This window comes from Talpa europaea, assembly GCF_964194135.1.
Source record: "Talpa europaea genome assembly, chromosome: 10".
NCBI lineage: Eukaryota > Metazoa > Chordata > Mammalia > Eulipotyphla > Talpidae > Talpa > Talpa europaea.
The window spans coordinates 93,696,151-93,720,920 of record NC_140077.1 but is presented as its reverse complement, the minus strand read 5'-3'; the positions used below and the strand labels follow the sequence as shown (position 1 = coordinate 93,720,920).

Below are 24,770 nucleotides of genomic sequence, written 5' to 3'. Positions count from 1 at the left end.
GAAACAGACACACTATTATATGGGTCAGTTATAGCCCATATGTCTAGTAATAGGGGAAACGTGCTTTGAACCAGGTCATAGCCTGAGGTTAGATCAGGTAAGAGGTTTCATTCATTCATTTATTCCACAAGCACTTATTGAGCAGCCACATGTGCCAGCTTCTGAGGTTATGGGATGAAGATGACAAGGATTCTGTCTGCAGGGCAGGTCTGGTGAGGAATATAGACAACAAAACAGGCATTTGCAGCAGAGTGTGGTAAGTGCTGAGCTCTGGAGGCCTCAGCTTGCCCGCCTGTGAAAAGACTGGAGTTCCAGGTCACTGGAGCAGCTCTGGCTGCCTGTGCCACGCTCTGGGCATGGGCTGCTCACGCCTGAAGCAGATGGCAAAGACTGGCCCCAGAACTCACCGTGGGGTCTGGGCTGCCCAAAATGTAGCGACTGCTTCTTGTGTCTGCAGTGTCCCCTGCATGTCGACACACTGTCATTGTGAGTGTCTCATTTCTTCTGCCTTCTCCCTGGTGAGGTTGGCAGGGTGGGGGATTGTTATCCCAGGCCACAGGCACACACATAGCCAGGGGTAGAGCTGGAGGCTAGAACTCAAGTATTCTTTGCTGGCACATTCCATGGGGTGACTCAAATGGAAGATGAATTGGGAGTTAGGATGGAGCACAGAGATGAGAAGACAGTTCCTAGTAGTATGCCCATTGTCCTTCCTTCCTGCCTGCCTCACTTGCCCCTTTCTCCCTCCCTCCCTCCCTTCCTTCATAACCCCTCCCTCCCTCCCTGCTCTCCTTTCCTCCCTTTATCTTTTCCTCCCTTCTCTCTGGCTTCTAATTTTCTTTTGAATGGGAATCTGTGTTGAGGTTACTTAAATATGTGGTGTTACCCCCGACAGTGCTGACTCTCTGGGCTGCAAGCTAGCAAGCTGGAGCTCAAGTCTTAGTGTGGGGCATCTTTCCACAATGCCAGTCTGGCTACTGGGGTGTTCCTCCCGGTGTCAGGCAGCAAGAACATGGAGAGGTGGTAGTACCCAGGGCTGGGAAGATTGTGGAATCCCAAAACTCCCATTGCTATTAGGAGTGCAGACCCCTCAGTGCAGCCAGGCCCTCCCTATACCCCTAGTCCCTGCTGCTATTCAGGAGTTGGGAAGCAGGGGCTGGGGCTCCCTACCTGCTGGGCACAGGTCACCTTGAAGTCAGCTTTGCAGATGTGATGACTTCCTGGTGGTGACTGGCTATGTGGGATGGTTTTAGTGGGAGCAGCCTCTGCTCTGCTGAAACCAAACTGGGTGCCTCAGGGAGGCTGCTGACTGTCCATGGGTGTGTACAGTCTACAGGGCTCCTGGGAGACTCCTCCATCCTTCCCACCCTTGTGCCCCAGGAGCCCTGAGGAGGTTATTTCCATCTTGGCATAAGGAAGAACTTCTCAATTATCAGAGCTGTCTGGGCCATGGAATAGAAGCCCTGAGGGGAAATCAGCACCCTGTTTCTGGAAATGTTTCTGTAAAATCACATTCATTTTTATAATTAAAAAGCATTTTATTTCTTTATTTTACTGATTGTTTAAGCAAACAGGGAATAGAGAATCTGGAATCAGGTTTTGGCTCAAGTCCAACTTCAGCAACTCATGACTATATGATCCTGGACTGGTCACTTGGTGCCTTGATTGTAAGATTTCTCCAAGGATGGGCCTCCCCTGGTGGTGCAGGTGTTTGAGCGTAGCGCTGTGAAGCTGTCTGCAACCTCTGCAGTGCTGGTTCGATCCCGGCCGACCAGCAAGGGTCCCACATGGCGAAGAAGACCTCTCCTGTTGCACCTGCTGCTACCCTCAGCAGTGTATTTCATCAGTCTGCCTGTTCTGTTCCCTGTTCTGTCTCCGGTGAATCCTCTCACCCTCCTGCGCATCTGGCCTGTACCGTGGTTCTTGTATAAAATAAATAAATAAAATCTTCAAAAAAAAAAAAAGATTTCCGCAAGGAAAAGTGCCCAGCAGAGGCTGTTCACAGAGCTTACGGGAGACAAGCTGACAAGAAAAAGCTTTGTGCGCTGTCAGTGTATGTACTTGTTGGCTGTCCATGATTGTTGCAGCAGAAGTTTCCTTTCAACCTGAAGGACCTGAGGGCTGAGGATGATTGAAATCTTACCATTAGCAATTCATTCTTTTAGGTTAAACTATGACCCTCCCCTGGGAGCAGCATCTTGTCCTACTGAGGCCAGAAGGGAAGAAGAACCAGTGCCTGGGGAAGGTGGGGCGAGAGAGAACATTCTTGGACGCTGGCAAAGAAGTTCCCAGAACTCAAAGTCTGGGTGAGGGGGATGGGCATTCAGGTAAATGTTCTCATCTGGCTGACTCTAGATTGGGCCCAAGAAAAGCGTATTTGGTCAGAGAGGGACACTCTGGTCCCCATTTTCTGTGAGCTGCTCTAGTCTCTGCGACCATGCTGGGCCCTTCAAGTGACAGTCCATCTCAGACTGTGCTCTGAAGCTCCACCCACCATGCCAGACTTGGCTAAATAAAGACCTGTCTCTGCGGGGAGCCGCTGGGGCTGAGAGCTCTCCTGGGGGGCTGCAGACAGCAGGAGCTGGCTCCCCACAGTTTGGCAGAAGCAATCACTGCCCCTCTTTCTGGATTCTGCCTCTGACCTTGGGTAACCTGGCAGATGGCCAATGTCTGAGAGCTAGGGTGGGTGTGCGTGCTCAGGAGAGAGAATGTGGGGTGTGCTGGGCAGCTGGGGTCTGCCAAGCTCAGTGTTGGCCCTGGGACAATGCTGGGGCATGGCTGCAATGCTGCCAACATAGGTGAAAGATTATGTCATGTTGGGGGGTACAGAGACTGGACGGTGAGCAGGGATTTTTTAAGCTGACAGGAACTCACCAAAAGGCTATTTTCCAGGTTAGCACCAGCTGCCATGGTGGAGTGTGAAGAGGTAGGGTGGAGTGCACGTCCATGGCTTTCTCGAACCCTGTGGCTCAGGGTCTCTAAACTCAGATGAGTTTAGAGAAACAGCCCTACCTAGACTCGTCCCGGATGCAACTAAGACAATGTCAAAAACTGTTTGGGGTGCTGTCTTCCCTTCCTCTCCGATCTCCTAAGTGGGGGACAGCAGAGGAGAGGATGGCTGTTGGTTTCTGTTAGGAGAAAGTTGACTGGACCAGGGTGGGGGAGCACCCACTCTCTAGGCTGCTTCTGTCATGAGCTGGCCATGTTGTGACCTGGGCCATGTCCCACAATTTCAACCTGAGTTTGTTCACTAGGAAGGGAATGTGATTCTGCCACGCCTTCCTCCCAGGGGTGCTGTAAGGGTTTTGAGATCCTGGAGGAAGAAGTGAAACTTGTATGGTGCTGCAGCCACAGGAGGAGGTGTTGATAACCTCCTGCCAGATACCTTTCCACCCACACCCCTGCATTCCTGCTGCAGCAACAGCTTGACCCCTGTAATGTGCTTGTAGGAGGCTTGGGGCTCCCTGGCCTAGGTGGAGCTGCAGCGAGGTCTTGGAGGCCCTGGGGAGAGGCTAAGTAAAGCCGGATTCCCACCTCCTGCAACACTGACTTTAAAGAGAATGATGAAGCATGGAGAACACTGACCGAAATCAATTCGAGAAATCAATGAAGGGCTTGCGGCCCAGCAGCGGCGCCATCGCGGCGGCAGTGGCGCGGCGGGGCGGGCGGCGGCTCCTCGGCGAGCCCGCGGCGCCACACTAGGCCCAGCGGCCCGGAGCGAGCGCCTGGCTCCCGGGGTGGGTGGGGGAGGGGAGGGGTGAGAGGGCGGCGCGAACTCGGCTCCCTCACTGCCGGCGCGGCCGCGAGAGCGCCATGGAGCCGGACGCAAGGACGCAGAACTCCCACGCACACGGCCGCGCCGCCCGGCAGCCTCCGGCCGACCTTCGCCACGGGTCCCCGCGTCCGGCAGTCACGACTCCTTCTCAGCTGCACCGGAGGAAATTATTGAAAAATGGCGGGAGATTCCCCTCCATTTATTTATGCATACAAGAGCTGGGGTACAGGCCAGAGGTGTGTGTGTGGGGGGTGGGGGGTGAGAGGATTCACCAGAGAAAGAGTGGGAAGCAGAACAGGTGGGCTGACTGAAATACACTGCTGAGGGGAGCAGTGGGTGAGGCAGGAAAGGTCTGCTGCGCCATGTGGGTAGCTCCCTGGCTGGCTGGGATCGAACTCATGCTACAGAGGCTGCTGAGGCTGTGGACATTTTCATAGGTTGCGTCTTAACCCCCGTGCCACAAAGGAGGCCCTCTCATGATTCTTTACACTGTTGCTGGACAGAGCAAGGAGACAGGGAATATTTAAGATATTCTGACTGGGACATGAAAATTTACAGCCTGGAGAGCTGTCACCTTGCTTCCTCATTCAAGATATAGAGGTTACCAGGGCAGGACCTTGGATCCCAGCTGCCCACCCAAGTGGACCCTTGCCCATTGCAGATCCAATAGCTTTGTTGTGCTAGGAGAGGGTAAGAGAGCATTTAGCTCTGGTTCTACTTAAATACTTAAAAAAAAATATTTTATTTTTGTATAGAACTGGGGTGTAGGCCAGAGGTGGGGTGTGTGTGTGTGTGTGTGTGTGTGTGTGTGTGTGTGTGTGTGAGGATTCACCAGAGACAGAGTGGGGAGCAGAGCAGGTGGATTTACTGAAATACACTGCTAAGGGAAGTAGTGGGCGAGACAGGAGAGGTCTGCTGCAATATGTGGGTCAGCTCCCTGACCAGGGATCGAACTCAGGACGTCAGACGATAGCCCAGAGACTTAACCCCTTGGCCACTAGGGAGGCCCTTAAAACACTTCTTTGGCCTCAGTTTTTTCTTTTGTAAATGGAGCTATTAATAGTATTTACCCCACAGAGTTGTAAGAATTAAAGGGATATCAACATGTATCTTGCTATACATCTGGTCACTTAATGATGTTTTACAATCGCCAAGCCTGGGAAGGCAGGCTGGTGACTTTGTCCTGGCCTGGCTACTGTCATGGGTGCCAGCTCCCCTCCTCCCTGTCTCCTGCTGTGTCTGTCACCATCATCTTGCCAATTCATCTTTACAATGCTTCTGACATCCACTCCTCCTGTCCATGCCCACCGCCACCTCCTCCTGTTTGGGGTCCTTATTACCTCAGCAGAAACTGTTAACAGTCGCCTTCTAACTGGTCTCTTGTCTCTATCCTTCACAGACTTGTCAGATCAATCTTCCTAAAACACCATTCTTGTCATGTCAGTCTCCTACTCAAAAACTTTCAGTGGCTGCTAAGGTTGCAAACCCAAAGTCTTCAATGCCTGGTCCTCCACCGAGCATCCCAGTTGGACCTTCCAGATCTTCTCCCACCAGCACCCTCTCCTCCTGTGCCCCTGGTGCCTTCCCATTCTTGCCTGAGGAAGAAATAAAAGGCTAAGCGCTGTCTTCCCTCCCCCCTGCACAAGAAAGCCGCTGAATCTGTGATGGGCAAAGGGTCCACTTGGGTGGGCAGGAGCAGCTGGGACGGGCCCTCATGGGGGAGGAAGTGGTATCAGTGAACCTGTTTGTGGGTCTCCGCTGAGAGGCTCTCAATTCTCCCAGGACTCTTCTTGTAAGATCTCCTGTCCTTGATCCCTTCAAAGTAGTCTCCTTCTCATTTAATCTTGTCATAGTTTCCAAATTCTTTCTCTGGATCCCAGGGAGAAAGGGTAACATTTTATGATGATTTCTAGGAGGCAGGCATTCCACTGGTCTGTGTATAGTATCTCATCTAATGTCTACAAAATTTTTTTTTTTAATCCCTGCTTTGTCTGCAGATCCTGGCACTGAGTGGCTTTACCCAAAGCAGATGCTCAGGAAATAAGGTGTGACACTTGACGCCTCCCCATCTAAGGGCAGCGCAGGCTGAGGATTCAAGTTAGCAGAGAGCAAGGTGCAGTGGGAAACCCTTGTACAGAGAGGAAGGGAGAGGGTACAAGGTCAAGGGTGCCCCACCCACACAAACTGAATGGTCTTGGCTGGTGGTGTCCATTTCCCTGTGAAGACGGGGTGCGCCCCTCAGCCACTCATGCCTGCTACCAGGTTTCTCCCCTACTATGGGAAACAGGTGGGCGCCACGCTGGGTAGCCATTTGCTGCTTTCTCAGGCCCCTTCACTGGAGAAGAGACAGACAAAAGCTCCACACATGTTTCAAAGTGTTTTCTTTCTTTTGTCCAGCCAGAGTTAAAAGAAAGCGGAACATTTTTCTGGGGTGGGTGGGGAGGGAGGGAGAGGGATGGCTAGTGATAATTTTGGAGCCTGGAAAAGGTTCCTTGGGAGAGAAAGATCTTCCTGTAATATTAAAGTGTGTGTGTGTTTGTGTGTGTGTGTGTGTGTGGGGGGGGGTATTTGGCTGGCCACAAGGCACTGGTAGTTTGGGGGAGGGGGAGAAGAGTCACGGACACCAGGATCCCAGATTCTGGCTTCTGGTCCTGGACTGCCAGGCAGTGTATAAGTCCTGTGGGCTTCCATCCTTTAACCCACACGTTTCTGAAGCCAGTTCCTTTAGTCCACGATTTTTGGGAAGAAACCAAGGGACCGTGTCAGATGTGAGGAACTGGCCAGACCCCGAGGAATGACAGAGGGCCGCGGAAGGGGTTTCTCTCTGCTCCAATCTCCAAGCCCTCTTCGCCCAGGCCCTCCACCAACCCACCAGAGCCACTAGAGCCGCACCTCCTGCCCGTGCCACTGTGTATGCGCGGGGGAGGGGGCGGGAGGGGGCCAAGTGTCGGGGCGCAGCCGAAGGCCAAAGCCGCCTGGGGTGGCTTGGCTTTAGGAGGAGGCCCGCGCTCTGTCATTGCAAGCCTAGAGAAGCCGGGTTCCCGCCTAAATCTGCAAGATGGAAGTTGCTCCCTCTAGCTTTTCCACTGCTGAAGGCGGCTGATTCTGTGAGTGACCCCTCCCTTCGCGCCCAAGTCGATTTTTAGCATTTACTCTCTTCCAGAGTCTTGTTCATTTCAAAATGCAGCTTAAGAGGCACTACCCAATACACTGCAGATCGAGCCAACACCCGGTTTGGGGTGGCACAGAAAGTTTACTAGGCGGGTGCACCCCACCCCAGTAACACAGGCTCCCTGGAGCTGCCTGCAGGACTGTGTGCACAAGGGTTGAGGGGTACAGGGCAGTTCTACCGAGGCTAAGGATGTGCCGGGGGGAGCGTGAAACAGGGGGCCCCTGCGCGCGGGAGTGCATCTCCCCTGGCCACAGCCCCGCCACAGCGCTTCCTCTTGCGGGAGCGCGTCGGCAATCTCTCACCTCTGCTTCAGCCTTTCCCAGCCAGACGCTTCCTTTTTGGTGCTTCTGGGCGTTTATTGTAAATTCCGTGACTAAAACACGCCAGTGAGCCCGGCCCATCGACAGATGGATCAATCGCCCCCTTCCCGGCTGGGGGAGGGAGGCCCCACCCAGCGCCTCGCAAGCCGGGAGCTGCGGGCTGCGTGGCGAGCGCTCCCGGGAGCCAAGCCCGCGGCCGAGCCTGGCGTGGAGCTCGGCCTGGGTGGGTCTCGGGCGCTCTCGCCAGGCTGGGGTGCGAGGCCCTGCCCGACCCCTCCCGCGCTGTTCGGCCAGGTTCGTGGGGCCAGGTTCGTGGGGCCTCGGTCAGGGCGCCCTGGCACCACCGCCTTCTCCCTGAGCCGGGGAAGGGAGACCAGCGAGGGGGTCTGGCAGGGCTGCGAGGCCGGGGCGTGCAGGGAAAGTTCTAGAGCCCCGCGTGGAGAGCACAAGTGCATGCGTGCGCGGGTCTAGATCCCCGCCGGCAGGCTGTGCGCGGACGCTGGGCGCAGACACAGAAAGGGATCCTTGGAAAGACGCTCTTGACCTACGCCCGGGTCGAAAGAACCATCCATCCGCGGAGGGGGAGTCTCCTCCCCAGACCACCCAGCCGCGGATTTTCCAGGGCCCTTCCCCCCTCCCCCCCGGGGGGGCTCGGGCGCGCGGGCTCCACACCCCCAGCCTCGGGACCGGCGGTCGGTCGGGGGCGCGGGGGCAGGGGTGGGGTCGGGGCGCGCTACCCGTTCGCCGTGTGCCAGGTCGGGGCCGAGGGGTGCGCAAGGGCTGGGGACGGCCGGGCGGAGGCTTCGGTGGGTTTGCGCCCGAGCGGCGGCCGGGGGAGCCGGTCGGTTTCCGGCCCAGGCGGCAGGTCAGTCCGGGAAGGGCGCGCGGCCGAGCCGAGGGGGCCAGCAGCGGAGCCTGCTCCCCGCCAGCCTTCCCCGGCGCCGGCGCCGCTGCAGAGTGGAGCTGCTCCGCCGCGCGCCCGCGCCCCGCGCCGCCCGCCGCCCGCCGCCCGCCGCCTGGGAGCCGGAGCGCCGAGCCCCGGGCGGAGGAGAGGGGCGCGGGCGCGCGAGCCGCGGCGAGGGAGCCGCGCGGGGGGAAGGGGGCGGGCGGAGGGAGGAGCAGGAGAGGGGGAAGGGGAGGGAGAGCGGGCGAGGGAGAGCTGGGGAGAGCGAGAGCAAAGAGCGAGAGCCGGGGAGAGGCGCGGGAGGGAGCGGAGAGCGAGACACACGCGCGCAGAGACACTCGGGCCCTGGAATTCCATTAGAAAAAAGTGAGGCGAGCCGGGGTTCGCGGGAGAAGATTTTTTTTTTTTTTGAATCTTTTCTTCTTCGTCTTGGTGCGAAAGAAGCGACTCTCGTCTTCCGTCCTCGAGGCTCCCACTGGATTGTTCCCTGGCGCTGACACCCGTCGGTGGATTTCTTTTCTGTTTGCATTTTATCCCGACCCCCACCCTCGCCGCCTCCCTTCAGCCCTACCTTGTCAGGTCGCCTCTGGCCACCTCCCCATCCCCTCTGGGAGGCGCGGGGGGCTCGGACCCGCGGGGATCGCGCTGCCGGGACCCGCGCCGGGGAGGGCAGCGCGCAGGACCCGGCTCCGGCTTCTAGAGCAGATCTGCGCGTATAGACGTGTCGCTTGATTTTAGTGGGCACGGGGGTGTCGAGAGGCGGCTCGTCGCCCTCTCCCCCCACCCTCCAGCCAGAGGCGAGGATCGCACGATTCGGGATCTTCCTCGGGTGCACTAGCTGGGATCTCCGCATTGGATTTGGGGCTGATTATCACGGCTTGGCTGTTATTATTGTTATTTTTTTTTTACCCAAGGGAGAAAGACAAAAAAACAACTGTGGGATTTATTTAACATGATCTTGGCAAACGCCTTCTGCCTCTTCTTCTTTTTAGGTGAGTACCCGCGGGCGGCGAGGGCACCTCGTCCGCGGAAGCCCGGGGGGCAGCGCGGGGCCTCGCGTTGGGGCGCCGGCTGGAGGCGGGGAGCGCGGGGGGCGAGCCGGGCGCGGGGCCGGGGCGCAGGGGAGCGGTGGGGAGAGCGCGCCGCGGAGCGAGCCCGGGCGGCGGGGATGCAGGCGGGCGCGGGAGCCGCGGCTTGTGGGGACGCAGGGGCATCGGGAAGGAGACTTTGAACACCAGACCGTCCCCATCCACGCGCACGCAAACGCACACACATGCTCGCGCGCCACGAGAGCTCTCGTTCCTCTAAATCATAGGTTCCAATTGCGGCAACTTAAGAATGAAAAAATCCAACTCTTGCTCTGGAAGGGGGCGGGAGGGCTGAAGCTCAGGGATGGGGAGAGAGAAATCCTGCCCGTCCCACCTTCCCCAGAGCGTTCCCTGAGGGCTGTGGTGGAGGGCTGGGGTTTCTCCGGCAGCTCCAGGTTGGACATCTGTGGGGGCAGTGCTGGCAGCCATCCCCCACCTGCCAATCAACCTCTGGAAAATGCAGCCCGCTTCCCAATCCCGACCCACCCTTGCCAGCGGCTCCACTACCCTGCAACACTTTTCAAGTTTCTCCCTACCCCTTGCCCTCCCTCCCCGAGCCAGCTAGGTGGGCAGGAGCGGAGGGCTGTGAGCAGTCTTCCGCTGCCCAGCCTTTTCTACCTTTAAGGGTCTGGGGACCCCACCACTGGTGGGAAGAACGTGGGGCGAGGTCAAAGTTGACTACCTTGGGTGAAGAAGAAGAGAGGTGAGGGGCAAAAAGCTGAAGCTGGGTTTGTAGGCGCCCTGCACCTAGACAGGGTGGCTGGTGCCCCTGAACACAGAGGTCTCTTTCTCACCCAGAATTCCCAATCCCTGGCCTGCCCCATTTTATGCTGTGTGGAATCTCAGCTTCTTGGAAAATGGGTACACAGGGAGCATTCTGAGAGCTGAGGTGAGGGAAAGGGTGTTTGCAAGGCTGAGTGCTGATCAGGCTCTCAGGGGAGGCTGCGTGCCTCGCAGGGCCCCTCCCCCAGGAGCTGGAGGATCTGTGTTGAAGGAGCACACATCTGCTTCTGTGTGGGGTGTGGGTGTTGTGCCAGCCACCCTGGCCTGCTGGGCAGCCCTTCCCTCCAGGAGGATGGGAGAGGGAGACAGTGGGGAGGTAGGTGCTTGGCAAGAAGGTGGGTGGTGGAATAAGTGCCCTCTTCACTGGGAGGGTATTTGAGTCCTGTGGGTTAGGCTCTGGGCCTTTTGTCCACCCTCCACCCCCCCCACCCCCACTCTCCACCCTGGGTCCCCCTGGGGCCTGGCCCTGCTCGAGGGTGTGGCCTTCAATATTTGGCCTCTCTAAGCTTCTGTCCAGGGTGGGAGGGGCCGAGGTGGAAGCTGGGAAGGTGTTCCAAGCCACTGCCATCCTGAACCCTGCCCAGCAACCCTGATTCTGAAGGGGCTTTTATAGACCTGACCTTTCTCCCACTGCTGTGTTGAAACCCAACTTTCTGGGGCCAAGACTGAGCAGGGCCAAGAAGAAAAGAAAATTGTATTTCAGGAGAAGCAGCCAGATAGCCCTCAGCTCCTGAGACTCCTAGGTATAGGTGTGTTCTGACATCCCAGGTGGAGGAGATTGGTGGGCATTTCTAGGCCCAGACCCCCCTGTTGCAGGCAGGCTTTTCCTAGCTGAGGAACTCAGGAGTCTAGTCTGTTCTCATGGTATGTGTGTAGCTGTGTGTGAGTGTGTGAGAGTGTGTGGTGGGGGGAATGCATGTGCACATGAGTGTGCATGCCAGGGGCTCTGTTCAGATGGTGCCCTACTGGGGGTCTGCCGCTCCTGGGGTGAGAGTAGGGGAGGAGCTGGGGTCAGTAGCCCCTTTGGTCACAGTCCTTCAGTTCCCTTCACTAGAGAAGTCCCTTTTGAAAACTAGAGTGAGATTTCAGCTGGACGACATGGCTCAGGATTAGAGCTGTCAAGAAGGAAGGAATAGGTTGGTGGTAGGGAAACTTCAGCCTCAGGACCCTTTTCCTGGCAAGGAACCCATAATTGGAAGTTGGTTGGAAATTCCACTTGGGCAGAGGCTTTTCTGAAGCTTGAGATACTGGTAGACAGTGTTAACTGGGCATGATGAGACAAGGGCCTTTCGGTGTGCTGCCCCAGGTTCTGAGCCTGACCCAGGCACCCTGCCCTCCAGTGTTGAGAGTTCTGAGGAAAGTGCGTTGAGGGGTGCCAGGCCGGTCAGAGGGCCATCTCCCTTTGGCCTGCTGATACATATTGTATATCTCGTGAGGCTGGTTAATGCAAGCAGGCCTTTGTGACTCTGGTCTCTCAGTCACTGTAGGTATCTAGAAGTGTTTGATGTGTCTTCTTGATGGATGTGAGTTTTCTTTCTACCCCAAGCTTGGAAATGTTACCAGTTACTTTGACCTTTGCTCTCCCAGCATTTTTGGCTGGAAGCTCAGAGTTGCCCTCATTTCCTTCTTTGGTGGGACTGATGTGTTCCAGGGGTGATGATGGCCTCTAGACGGAGGTAGTCAGGGAGTCTGGTGAGAGGCTGCCTGACCTTCCACAGAGCACTGCCCAGTCTAGTCACATGTGCCTAACTGGCAGGTAGGGAAGCCCTTCCTTTTTGCATGGGACCCTAGGATTCTGTAAGAAGCACCCCTTGATTGTCTCGACCTTCCTGTAGGGCAGGCAGGGTAAGTGTCCTGGCTAGTGTCGTACCTTAAGCCTGCCATGGATGCCCTTTTCTCCGTCCACCTCCTATGATGGTGTAGCTACAGGTGCAGTCAAGGTTGGACACTGGGCATAGTCAGTGAAAGGAAGGAAACGGTGGTGGTAGGGAAACTTCAGCCTCAGGACCCTTTTCCTGGCAAGGAACTCATAATTGAGAGTTGGTTGGAAATTCCACTTGGGCAGAGGCTTTTCTGAAGCTTGAGATGCTGGTAGGCAGTGTTAGCTGGGCATGACGAAACAAGGGCCTTTCACTTCCACCTATGAAGGAAAGAAAGGAGCTTAGACAAACCAGGTCTACCCCGCTTGGAGATGCAGAAGAAAAACAGGGAGAGGCCTGGGCCGGTATTGAGGCTCTATCAGGCTGGCTGGCTGGCCGATGGGGACAGCAGGTGCGTGTGAGGCCGGGTCAGCTCAGCTGCTCCTGGATGGCCCAGATGCACCCGAGTCTTGTTCAGGAACCTGAGAATTTGCTGAAGCTGGGAAATAAAGCTGCTGTCTCGGCTTGGATGAAGGACATCTCTAGCCAGTGCCCTGGCAGATGCCCGCTGTCAGTGCCCACCCTCCATAATGGCTTCTTCTCTGGTCTTGTTTCAGCCTGACCACAGCCTTTAGCTCTTCCTTTCCGGAGGCACATGTATGGCCAATGGGAGTATGTCTTTTGCTCTAACCCAAAGACCACCTCTACTGCAGGGCCTCTCCCCGTTTCTCTTCTGCATCTCCAAGTGGGGTAGACCTGGTTTCTTTCCTTCATAGGTGGGAGTGCAGGCATGCAGTGCTGCGCTCTACCTCTAGGTGTCGCTGTCTCCCTGCCTAAGGTAGCTCCCCCTTGAGCGGGGGCTCCAAGGGGGAAGCAGAGAGATGTGGCTCTGGGTGGAAATGGGGGGGACAGTGTGGGGTTCCGAGGAGGGGACTTCTGGCCTAGGATCTTACTCTATTTGGGGCAGGGTAGGTGGAAGAAGCCTCCCATATCACTCCTCGGGTCTTGGACAAGTTGGTCTTGCCTCTGGGCCTTGATATGGGCTTTTTCTGGGGATCGGTCTGGCACCAGGGGCTTGGAGAGGACAGGGAAACCAGGGAGATGTCTGCCTAGAGGAAAGCGTTTTGGGATCTTGATTTTAAAGCATCTGAGCCTCTCTCAGCCCTTCACCTCAGTACCTTCTTCTTTGACCCCTGGCCTTATTAGGACTGGGTTCGGCTGCTGGGCTTTGGGGGTGATGAGTGAGAAGAGTGGACTAATTGTGCACTTTTGGGGAGGTAAGGTTCCAAGTGTGAGGCCAGTGCTAAGGGTGGGAAGTGATTTCCTTGCAGTGACTTGGTTTTGGAAAGAAAAAAAGGTGAGACAACTTAAGAGGGTTTAAAGGCAGGGTTGGAAGGAAAGGATAGCGAAAAAGACATGAGGGGAGAGGAGAGTGATTGGGGAGATGGTGAGGGAGAGACTGAGAGAACAAAGCCATTCACAGGGAAACCATGATGGGAAGTTGACCCCTTAGAAGAGAGGCGTGAGAGAAACGGAAAGGCACATTTCAAGAGAGAAGAGACAGGGAGGAAGTGTCTCACCAGACGCGCCTACGGCCTTTTCTTTTGCTGGGGTTTGGGGCAGAACTTGGCCATGGGAGGCCAAGTTTTGAGATCTGAAAGATGGACTTGGAGGGAAAAGGGTAGCCCCTCCCTTCTGGCATGCCTCCGTGGAGCCCATGGGGCTAGACTGTCTGCTTTTTAAAACCTAGGGATTCAGAAAGGAAGGTCAGAGTGGCCTTTCAGCCTGCATGTGACCTTGAGTTGTCAGCTCCCTTCTTTGGGCCTCAGTTTCCCTAGGGTAAAATGAGAGGGCTGCATTCTGTGGTCTTTAGGTCCTGACAGGCTAGGAAAGTTCTGCTGCTTTCCAGGCCTAGCCCAGCACCGAGGGTGGACCTCTGGCGGACCTCTGGCTGGGACTGAGGTTGATAGGAGGCCTGGGTCTTGTGAAAGCCAGACCTGGGACCTCTGCGCTCCCAGCAGGTCCTGTAGCCTCAGCTCTCTGCTAAGCTGGCAACAGTCTTAGACTGGTCTTGAGGGTGAGGCCTCTCCTGGCTTTCCTTGCGGTGCTCCTGGGCCAGGGTGGGTGCCGAGTAGCTGAGGGTGGAACTGAAGAGAACTGGAGAGCTGAGGCAGAAGGATAGCTTGAGGTCTCTTTTGGGATTCAGGAGGGATGGTGGGAACTTGGGGTGCTTGAACCGACACCCCCTGACCTGGCTCTGTTGGGGAGAACAGCCTTGAGTCGGCCTTCGTGTGCTTTGGAGGCACATGGGAGTGATGTTCCCAGCAGGGCCCACGCCCCCAGGCCTCCATCTTGGGTGGGAGATTGCGGAGCTCTCATTCACACTTGTCTTCCCTCCCCACCTCAGACGAGACCCTCCGCTCTTTGGCCAGCCCTTCCTCCCTGCAGGGCCCCGAGCTCCACGGCTGGCGCCCCCCAGTGGACTGTGTCCGGGCCAATGAGCTGTGCGCTGCCGAATCCAACTGCAGCTCCCGCTACCGCACGCTGCGGCAGTGCCTGGCGGGCCGGGACCGCAACACCATGCTGGCCAACAAGGAGTGCCAGGCAGCCCTGGAGGTGCTGCAGGAGAGCCCCCTGTACGACTGCCGCTGCAAGCGCGGCATGAAGAAGGAGCTGCAGTGCTTGCAGATCTACTGGAGCATCCACCTGGGGCTGACGGAGGGTAAGCTTGGCGGGGCCCCAGGGAGGAAGAGGTGGTAGCAAGGGGTTCTTGGGGTGGGCCCAGGCTCCGAAGTGGACTTGGATGTGAGTGAACTGGTTGGCTTGCTCTACCTGCCAGGGGAGCCTGAGGGCCTGGAGGAAGTAACCGCCCAAGCTAGGAGGGCAGCAACTCTTGGGGACAGAGGCAGGTGACAGCCCTGGAGGTGGTGTGGGGAGGACAAAGGCTAGAGGAAGGGGAGCCAGCAAAATGGGGGGAGGAGAAGTAACCAAGGTGGAGGGGCCCACACCCAGAGCAAGAGAAGTTGCAGTAGCAGCTCCCTCCTAGGTGGATGGGATGTGAGAATGGAGAGAAAAGGGGCGGCCATGTGCCTGTAGAGCTTTGCCAAGGTGCGCAGAGGCTCCTCTGCTGCTCCTCCAGCTCCTAGGAGGCCTGTCTTTCAGAGGGGAAGTTCCTTGTCCCATGGCTACCTGGTGTGGGCTGAGGGCCAGAGCAGTGTGGTCTATACCCCTTGGCAGGTCTGACTTGGAGTCCCAAGGCAGATCTATAGCGTCATCCCCCCACACCCCAGCAGCCCCCTCTTTCCAACCCCAACCCCCTGGAGCATGGTGTATTTGCATGTGCTTTGAAAGTTTGACCACCTGGGTCGCTACTGTTCATTTGTTGATTTGGCTGTTCTATAACTTCTGTTAGGCATTTTGGGAAGAGTATAGAATAAGCTGGGGTAGCCTTTGCCTGCATGGAGCTCCTAGTCTGGGGGCTAGGGGCATGCAGATAAGAGAGTTTCTGTCATTTGGTGGCAGAAATGCTGTTGGCAAGCACTGAGGGGAGCATCTAATGCCTTATTGTGAACTCTAAATAGCCTTCCTGGAGGAGGCAGCCTCCAAGCTTAGATCAAGAGTGAGTAGCATTACTGGGTGAGGGGATTTGTGGGGAGTGTAGAGGTTGGGGGAGAGCTGGGCAAAGCTCTGCAGTGAGGCACCTGAATCCTTTTACAGACCTGCAATTCACTCAGTATGGGGGGGAGTTGGAAGTGCAGATGGGGTGAGGAGGGAGCAGATAGCAGTGAGCCCTGACCTGTCATCTTAAGAGACAGGATTGGGCCTCTCTTCAGGAAGATATTTATGTGGTTCCAAGGAAGGGGTGTGTGTGCGAAAGGAGACTGTGGAGGCCGCTGTGTGACTTGGGACAGGAGTCTCCGGGCTAAAGGACAGTGGCAGGACAAAGGCGAGGTAGAGTCAGCAGCTCTTGGTGACAGGAGAGAGGAATCAAGGAGGACACCCAGTTTTCACTCTGGGCATGCCAGGTGGGTGATGAGTACCTCACAGCATGGGACTGAATGAGGAGGGCAGGTCTTGGTCTTCCAGTTGGCCATACTCTGCAGACAGCTGGGCAGGAGCTTTGTGAGGGAGTGGGTGGACAGAGAGGCTGGGGAGCCACCATCCACCTGGAGGTGGTTACAGGGCAGAGGTTGTGGGAGGCGGGCAGGGGAGAGGCCAGGACCTCAACTTTTTAGAATGGGCAGGAAGGGAAGGCTGCCAAGGGGACCAAGGAGGCTTCTGGGAGAGGTGGGAGGGATAGCAGGCGGCCCCAGGAAGTGTCAGCCTCAAAGGGAAAGAGTGTTCCCCCAAGTGCTTTAGTAAGGGGGTGAAAAAGTGTCCCTCATGCTCTTGGGGTGAGCATATTAGGTAGCTGCTGGGACAAGAGTCTGGCTCAGGAGTGAATGGGACTTGGAGCTGGGAATGATGACTGGAGAGCAACTCCTAGAATTTTAGTGTGAAAAAAGAAGAACAAAGGGTGATCATTATTATTTTAAGATGTGAGAGGGTAAAGCAATTTAAATTCCAAAGCAGTGATAGAGATATTGAGGTGGAGAATAGAGGGGTACTCTGTGGAACAGTACTGGGCGGGGTGGACCCAGAGCCTGGGGGATCCAGCCTTGGAATGGTCCGGGGTGCTAGCAGGCCTCCTGGGCGCTGGAAGGGAAGGGGAAGCGGGATCAGGTGCTGGGAATTCCTGAACTGGGGTGAAATTGTCCAGACATGCCCTGAGTATAGAAATGAGCTGTGCGCGTCAAAATTAATAGCATCACGCCTTTAATAACAAAGTCATTCCTCATGAGTCAGGTGGGCGTGTCTCCCATTTCCAACGCCCTCAAGTCCTAGAACCAGACATGGACACAGAGCAGGAGCAATGCCATCCAGCCACCTGCTTCCTGCCATGGGACCAGAGCAGCCTTCACGCAAGGGGGGCTCTGATGCACAGAAAGTGAGGCTCCCCAATCTGCTGGCATGGCTGTGTATTTCCTGTTTCCTTTCTGGCAGCCTGTGCTTCAAGCCATGGGAGATTGGGCAGTGGTTGGGGTGGGCATGCGCGGGCTGCAGATAGGAGGGCAGGATTGCTCGCTAGAAGACCTGCTGGAGGGGTCCTGTGAGTCTTCCCATGGGGCAGCTCCCTTGGGCATCACCCAGTGGGCCGTGCAGAGAGAGGACCGAGCTGATGGGCGCCCGGAGACCAGGCTTTCCAGTGCCAACGGCAAATATAGCTCCCGTGTGCTGTGCTCCGCCCTGGGGCACTCACAGCCCTCCCCACCCAGGAATTGCAGTGTCTCTCCCACTCTTGAGATGGTTCTTGGTTTATTTACTCAGTAGGCACCTCTTAAACACCTACTGTGTGCCTCAGTGAGTGACAACACTGAAGAAGCGATGATCTCTCCCAGCTAGTGCTGGGGCTTTTGGCCTGGACCCTGTCCTTGAGCCCTCTCTAGAAAGGCAGACCCCTGCTTTTCTCTTCCGCAGAGCAGAGCCTTGTACCAGCCTGTGGGACTCCATAAAACTCTGCCTCTGGGTCTTGGGGGACAGAGGTATTTCTGCCCAGGACTGACTGGGGAAGCCAGAGAGGGGTCTTTCAACAACAATGTTCCTGCGAGTTACAGGATCCTACCTGCGACTTCATCATTCATAGAGTGGGGGAGCGGTCCCCCTGAGGAGGCTGCAGATACTGCCTCCTTGTTCCTTAATGACACTTGTTAACCTGGCTGGGGTCTGGGGAGGGGCAGTGCTGAGCAGAGGGGAATCCCTGAGAGGGTTAGATTTAGATTCTTGGCTTCTCTTTGGCCCCTGCTGGTGGTAGGGTCCCCCTGGAGACTTGGCCCCACCTTATCCCTCTATTTGAAGCTGAGCTTGCTGCTGTCAACATAGGCTGACACCCCTCACAAGTAGAAAGAGCTGGAGGTGGCAGGAACATGGCCTCTGCTGAGCATGTAGACTGTTCCAGCTGCAAAGGACCTGGGGGTCATTTGGACCTACTCTTGTTTTGGTGGAAACAGGCGCAGGGAGGTGGGTGGCTTTTGCACACAGCAAACTGGTGGTGAGAGCAATACTTGGGCACATGCAGGTCCTCTTTCACTGCTCCTGGGAGAGACTGGCCTTGGCCTGTCTTCCCCTTCTTTGTCACTACTCATGGCTGCCATTGGTCTCATGGAGAGGCTTGAGACCAGGCTACCTTTCTTCTCTAAAGGTGACTCTGAAGTTTGGGGCTACCCTGTTTATCCAATAAGAAAAGAAAATGCTTCTGCCATGTGTCTCCTCCCAGGTCATGACCAGGAGCCTGATGTCCTGGATTTGGCTCCAGCCTGGCTGTGGGGATGCCCTGTGGGCCAGGCTTCAGATTTCCCACTGGTAAATTCTATTGCAGTTGTTTTAAATAGGATGGGCCCCTCTCAGCCAGTCCTGGAACAGGCTGTTTAACCTAGACACCCCCTGGTCAGTCATACTAGTGGACCCATCCCCAGATGTTGCCTGGCCAGATGTAGCAAGGATGACAGACACTGATGAGGGGGAGCCAGCCAGCTGGCAGGGCAGAAGCCTGATCCTGTGAAAAGTCCATCAACAGCAGTACTTGTTTAAGAGCAATTTGGTTTCAATAACTTTATTTTTGGAGACAGTATTCATAATGGCTGGACTATGAGCCAACTTGCAGGGTTTGAAATTTGCCTCTGCCCACTGTGTGACTTGCAAGTTAGTTAATACCTCTTTGCCTCAGTACCTTATCAGTAAAATAGGGAGAATGAGAGCGCCTATTATGGAGAAGTGGATTAAATGAGTTAGTATATCTCAAGCACTTTCGACAGTGCCTAAGTGGAGAAAGCACACTATCACTCTCATTTTTATTATAAATGTTTCCTAAACTCTTATGTTATTTGACCTCAACAAATAGTAATGGCTGGTAACCCCATTGAAAGGAGTTTTTCCATTGCCCGCGGATAGAGTGTGGGACGCTGAGATCATACAGGCCCCTGGTGGCAGCCTGGTCAGCCCCAGGGGGCGGTGGGATGAAGGTGGGCCTGAAAGAATGAGAGGTGTTTGGAGGATGTCATTCAGCAAACACCAGTTGGGTGCCCATTGTGCAGAAGGCATTCTGGGTGCAGGTGGAGCAGGGCATAAAGGGTGCTCCTAGGACATGAAGAGAAGGGTGAAGCCAATTCCTCCAGGGGGACAGCACCTATTCTGTGTCCTCCGGGTATAGCAGACAGAATCCTTGTTCTGTGAACCAGCAGAGGGCTGGTTAAGCTTAGTATTTGGGTGAGCCCCCAGGGCTGGCAGGACAAGACCCTTACGGGAGGGGCTCAGGGGTCTCTTCTAAGTGGGGACCATTTCTTATAGGTGGCCCCAAGGGTGCTGTCCCACAGGGCCTCCCCGCTAGGTGGCTGCTTAGGGTGGCCCTGGGTGGATGGGATGTCAATGTGTGAGGCTGTGAATCAGCACCTGAGTTCCTGCCCCCTCGCTCAGTCTGAGTGATTTTCCATTGATTTCTCCTCACCTGTAATGTTTTAGGAGGATGCACTCTCTTGTGCTGAGGCACTGACAGAATGGGCGGGGGTGCTGAGACATGGTGAGGGGGCTCCAGGGCAGCCCCCTGCCATTAATCTTCTGTTGCTTGCTTTTCCATTCTCAGAGTCTGATGCTCCCCAAAGCCTCCAAAAAAGGTCGGAGAAGCCAGCAGGTGGTGGGGAAGATGGTAGGAGGGGGATCAGGCCCCGGGAGCTTGGGTTCAGGCCTTTACTCTGAGGACCCACCAGCTCCACCGGCCAGATTCTACTGGTGACAGAACAGGAAGCAAAGAGGAAATTCTGTCTCTGATAGGGACCTGGGCATGCTGTCAGGTGTGTTGGGAGGCAAAGGTGACGTGAGTCCAGCTCTGGCTCCGCTCTGAGGAGCTGGGTGGCCTCAGGCTGCTTTTCCTGTCTGGGCTTCCTCAGAGCCCTCTTGTGAAATGAGGACTTTGTACTGAGGGTTGTGGAGGGCCCTGGGCTTCACGCCCTCTGATTTGTGTCTGGTTTTGCTTGGACTGTGATGGTTCCAACCTCCCTGCAGCTTCTTTCTGGAAGAGGCAGGACGTCCTCAGAAGAGGGCTGCACACGCAGGGAGGGTGTGAGAGGGGAGTCTTTGACAGTGCTGCCCCGCTCTGGGGAATTGCTGCCCTACTTGGAGAGAAATAGCTCACTCGTGTGAAATGTTCGGCTTGCCCCTCTCAGGTGGCACTTTGGGAGGGAGGAGCTGTGCCTGATGCTGGCTCTCTCTTCCAGGTGAGGAGTTTTATGAAGCCTCACCCTATGAGCCCGTGACCTCACGCCTCTCGGACATCTTCAGACTTGCTTCAATCTTCTCAGGTAAGCGGGCTGGGGCCGGTCTTCGCCAGTTCTCTGCACCTGGTGGAGTGGGCTCAGGTCCCTGGGCTCGGCTCAGGTGGCCTGGACTTGGCTCAGATGGCCTGGCCTTCGGCTGGGTCTGCCACTCACCAGCAAGCCCCTTAATGTTTCTGAGCCTCGGGTCCTCAGGTGAAAAAGGAGGCCACGACACCCACTCTGTATACTCTGTATAAGGAGTATTTGTGGGGATTGCCTGTCATGCAGTGGGCCTGAATCTGCAACCTGATGTCACTCTCCTATTTGGTCAGTTGATAACTCGCTCAGCGCCTCCGTTTCCCCAGTTGTGCAATGGGGTGAGCACCAGCACATACATCATGGGTTGTCCCAAGGTCTACAGGAGCCAATGTAAAGAGGTTGCATGCTGGCACGTGGGAGCGGTCAGGGACTGTCAGTGTGACAGTTGGTGTTAGTTGCACAGCGATCATTCAGCTCTGGGTTTCCCTCTCCGTGAAGGCTTTGCTTCTTGTACCCACCGAGGGGGCCTCTAACGGAGGACTCTGGATGCCAGGCCATTCCCACCTGCCCTGCTTCTGGGAGTGAGAAGGGCCATGCTGAGTTCTAAGCCTCTTGAGATATTTGGTTTTCTCCTTGGCTTGTTCCTCTGGCAGTTGGGGACCAGTGTGCCTGGCGCACCCACTTTCTCAGCACTGAGGAGAGAGGCTTCTGGATCTTGGGCCCTGCTCTGTGAGGGCTGGGTGTGTTCTTCTGGAGCCCCTGCTAGCGCTCAGAAGTTGCTGGAGAGGCTTGTTCCCTGGTTTCCAGGGAGTTTTGTGACAGTATTTGAAGTTTTTTGGTTTCTCAGCAGCCGCAGCACTGATGACATTTTGCCATAGGAATTCTGTCTGTGGGAGGAGCCGATGTGGCTGCTGTAAGGTGCTCAGCAGTTGCCCTGCTCTCTGGACACCAGTAGCAGCATCCCCAGACTGTGACAGCCCTTAATGTCTCCAGACATTTCCAGCTGTCCCCTGGGGACACAGTCGCTGCCAGTAGAGAAGCTCTACTCTCTAACTGCAAAATGGGAGACTCCAAGCCCTGGAGTGGAGGACTCTCTAGGACAGTACTTCTCAAACCTTTTCCCTTTTCATTGTTACCATCTTAATGAGTTCTCTCTAATAGAGAGATATTGCTTTAGTCTGCTTGAATTGCCCAACAGAACACCACAGACTGGATGGCTCAAAAAACAGAAATTTATTTTCTCACTTTTCTGGAGGTTGAGGTACAAGGTCTGGCAGGGTTAGGTTTTTCTGTGAGCTTTCTCCCTGGCTTGCTGATGGCCTAATTCTTATTGTGTCCTTGCAGACAGGGGAGTGGGGAGTGGGGTGGGGGAAGGAGGGGAGAGAGAGAGAGAGAGAGAGAGAGAGAGAGAAGAGAGTTGGATCTTTTCTTCTTATAAGGCTACAGTCTTACTAGATTAGCACCCCACCCATTTGACCTCTTTTAACCTTAATTACCTCCTAAAGCCTTGTTTCCAAATACAGTCACATTGGGAGTTACGGCTTTGGCAAATGAAATTTGGGGCTGCACACAATTCAGTCTGTAGCAAATGCCAAGAAATAAAATTTTGTCAGATGGGGTTGAAAGTTGGAGGGTCACACACCATTGTTAATAGTTCCTTCTTTTTCCCCCTGCCTAGCCAAGCACCAATTTTTGCTCCCTGGTAACACCCTCCCTCCCTTGAAAATGCATGTCACTGGTGGGGGAAATCCTGGAACCCACTGACCAAAGGGTGGCCACCTGGACATGACTTTGTGCCTGCTTGGTGGTTGGGGGCAGGGGTGAATGGGATGGAGACTTTGAAGATGGTCCGTGCATTGAGTGTCTTGTCTGGGCTGTTACCATCATAAGGTTACGGGCTCAGAGCGGGTTCCTCCTGGCTGTGCCTGTGGGTGCTGTGAGGGCTCTATGGTGAGCTTGCCCACTTGGCAGGGCTGGGTGGTGTGAGGGGCTGACCGAGCGCCCCCCCATTTCCTGGATAGACCCCCCCACTGGGGACAATTCCTTTGAGCTGTGCCCAGGGGCTCTGTGCAGGACATTGAGGATGTGTTGGTGTGTGGCTGCCTTGGTGGGCCTGCCCTGGTGGCCCTGGGTGCACCCTGCCAGCAGCTCAGGGACCGGTAGAGCAGGACTTCCAGTAGAGCGCCAGGTTTACCTCCAGTAAAGACATGACTTTGGTTGAAGTTCAGAGGTCCTCACCTTAGCCTTGGCCCCTAATGCTTCCCAGACCCTCACTAAGTATCTTCTTAGCAGAAGATCTTTATGTGATGAACTTGACACTGCGGAACAAGGCTGTTGACAAGACAAATGAGGAAATGACCACGTCTGCCTCTCATGGATCAGCTTCTCTCACCTGTCCAGTTCCACACAGCCCTTGATCTCTGGGCTTTAGGATCCACTCCCTACAGTCAGGACAAGGCTCAGGGCCTGTGACGTTCTCTCCTCATCACCCTGTTGGCCCCACTGCACGCAGGACAGCCCTAGAGCTGGTGTGGGTGGGTGGCTCTGTCTGGGGAACAGGGGCACACAGCTGGGTGGAGGGGTCTTGGCCTGGCACCCAGAAACCAGATGAGCCATGGAGGTGCAGACCCAGAAATGAGATTGGGTGGGGCACTGGGAGGCCTGGGCTCCCGGGCATTTTCTGCCAGAGATTGCCTGGGGGGCTTGGGGCAGGTCACTTCCTGCTCCAGACCTTCTATTTCTTTTCTGAGAGAAGACACATGCTTAGAACAGTGCTCCCCAGCCTCTTGCCAGCCAGGAGCAGGCAGTGGCTGTGCTGTGGGGTGAAGTAGGGTGCTGTGGGTCAGCAGAAGATGAGCAGAGTAGCTTGGGGCTCAGGTGATGATCACCGGCCCGGCCTAACTGCCCTGTACGCTGGGGGTCTGGACACCCTCCTTGCCTCACTGTCTGGTCTCCCTGGCCTGGGTGACCCACAAACCTGCCCTGAGGCTTTAGGGTTATGAGTCTGCTACCCAGAGGCTGCTGTGGAGCCTCGTCCCATCCACCCACCTTCAGCTATGTGCTCCCGCATCTACCTGTGAGCGCTCAGAGGCCATGGAGGTCTGGAGTCTTGTTGGCCCTCCTGGAAGCTGTGCAGCCTGCGATGGGCCCAGGGTAGCAGGAAGGTGCCACTGTGAGCTTTGGCACAGTTGCTACTGTCTTTACTGTCAACTGTCTGGGAATTGAGGGCCTGGTACAGGATGTGTATTCTTTTCTCTTGCCTTCTCTCCCTGTTGGGGTTCTTGGGAAGTCCTACTGGGGTTCTGTTGGCAAAGAAAACTGCCAGGGTTCCTTGGTATCCTCTGGGGGCCCTACCATCTCCTCCCCCTCTCTGTCTCAGTCAGAGAGTGCCCTGGGTCCACGATGGGGTCTTGCATTCCTCTTGTCCTGCTACTCCCAAATGCAAGGCCGGGAGGAGAGCGGTCTGACTGCCCGGAAGCAGGGCGACAGTGATGTTGAAGGCACCCAGATGTCCTGACCTGGCCTTGGAGATGGGAAGGGAGATTTCGGGAAGAGCAGTGACGTATGTCCTTTCTCCAGAAATTCCAGCTGCCCTTGAAAACACGAATGGAGAGTTTGGGGAGGCAGCGTAGTGCATGGGAGAAGCCTGGCCTTTGTCCCAGGCAGTCCTGTGTTTGAATGAGGACTTGGCCACTTAGGTGTGTGTGATCTCAGGCTTGGCCTCTTTGAGGTGTAGTGCATGTTGGGTTGATAGTGAGGGCTTGCGAGAAGGATGTAGGCAGAGTGACCCAGTTAGTAATTGTCTGTGCCAAGGATGTTGGGTAGAGCAGGGCGTGTTCTGGAGGGGATACAAAGTGGAGTTGCTGAGGTTGGGAGTCCTCTGGCCCCAGCGGTCTGTGACTGTGCATATCGAATCCCGGCTGGTCCCATCTGAGGAGGCAAAAGAAGGTGGCCCAGGGTGGAGAAAAGGAAGCTTCTTAGGGGAAGAAAAGAGGTGGTCTAGGCAGAGGGAGGAGGTGAGGCATGATGTGGAGAATGAGGGAAGTGGAAACGCTTGGGAGGCCATCAGAGTGAGGATGCAGGCCTGGGTGGTCGAGCGGCAGTTTCTCTTCCAGCCACCGGCCAGTCCTAAGAGACCCGGAGAAGAAACAGGCAGATGGTCTTGGGTGTAGCTGGTGCTGCCTTTGCATTCTTGGTTGGGGTGGGGCCTCCAGGGCCTCCGCAGCCCGTGTAAGTGCTGCCACATGCACGGACGTGGAGCACACTCAGGAAAACAAGCTTTTTCTTCTGTCACTGGATGGGAACAGAGAGATCACCAAGGTTCACCCCTTCACTGTACAGAGAGGGACACCAAGGGCCTGAGAGAAGGGACAGACTAGCCCAGGATTCCAGTCCTGGCCCCGCTCGCCTACTGTGTCCCTTGGCCAGGCGCCTTGCCTCAGTGTGCTGGTTTCCCTGCATGGCACGGGGCTGAGGAAACACGTC

The 24,770-nt window shown here is 55.8% G+C and overlaps 1 protein-coding gene across 3 annotated transcripts in view; it reads left to right on the top strand.

Annotated features, from left to right (window-relative positions):
- Window positions 1–9,123: 9,123 nt before the first annotated feature.
- GFRA2 (GDNF family receptor alpha 2) overlaps window positions 9,124–24,770 on the top strand; it is a gene marked incomplete at both ends in the record, with an annotated part of 75,996 nt that continues 60,349 nt past the window's right edge. Inside the window, 3 exons of one of the 3 annotated variants that reach the window (XM_084246167.1) lie at window positions 9,124–9,163; window positions 14,309–14,623; window positions 20,208–20,291. In XM_084246167.1, the coding sequence (XP_084102293.1) occupies window positions 9,124–9,163; window positions 14,309–14,623; window positions 20,208–20,291 (439 nt within the window). The remainder of the gene's footprint in view (window positions 9,164–14,308; window positions 14,624–20,207; window positions 20,292–24,770) is intronic. The other 2 variants (XM_084246168.1, XM_084246169.1) reach the window with 2 other exon arrangements.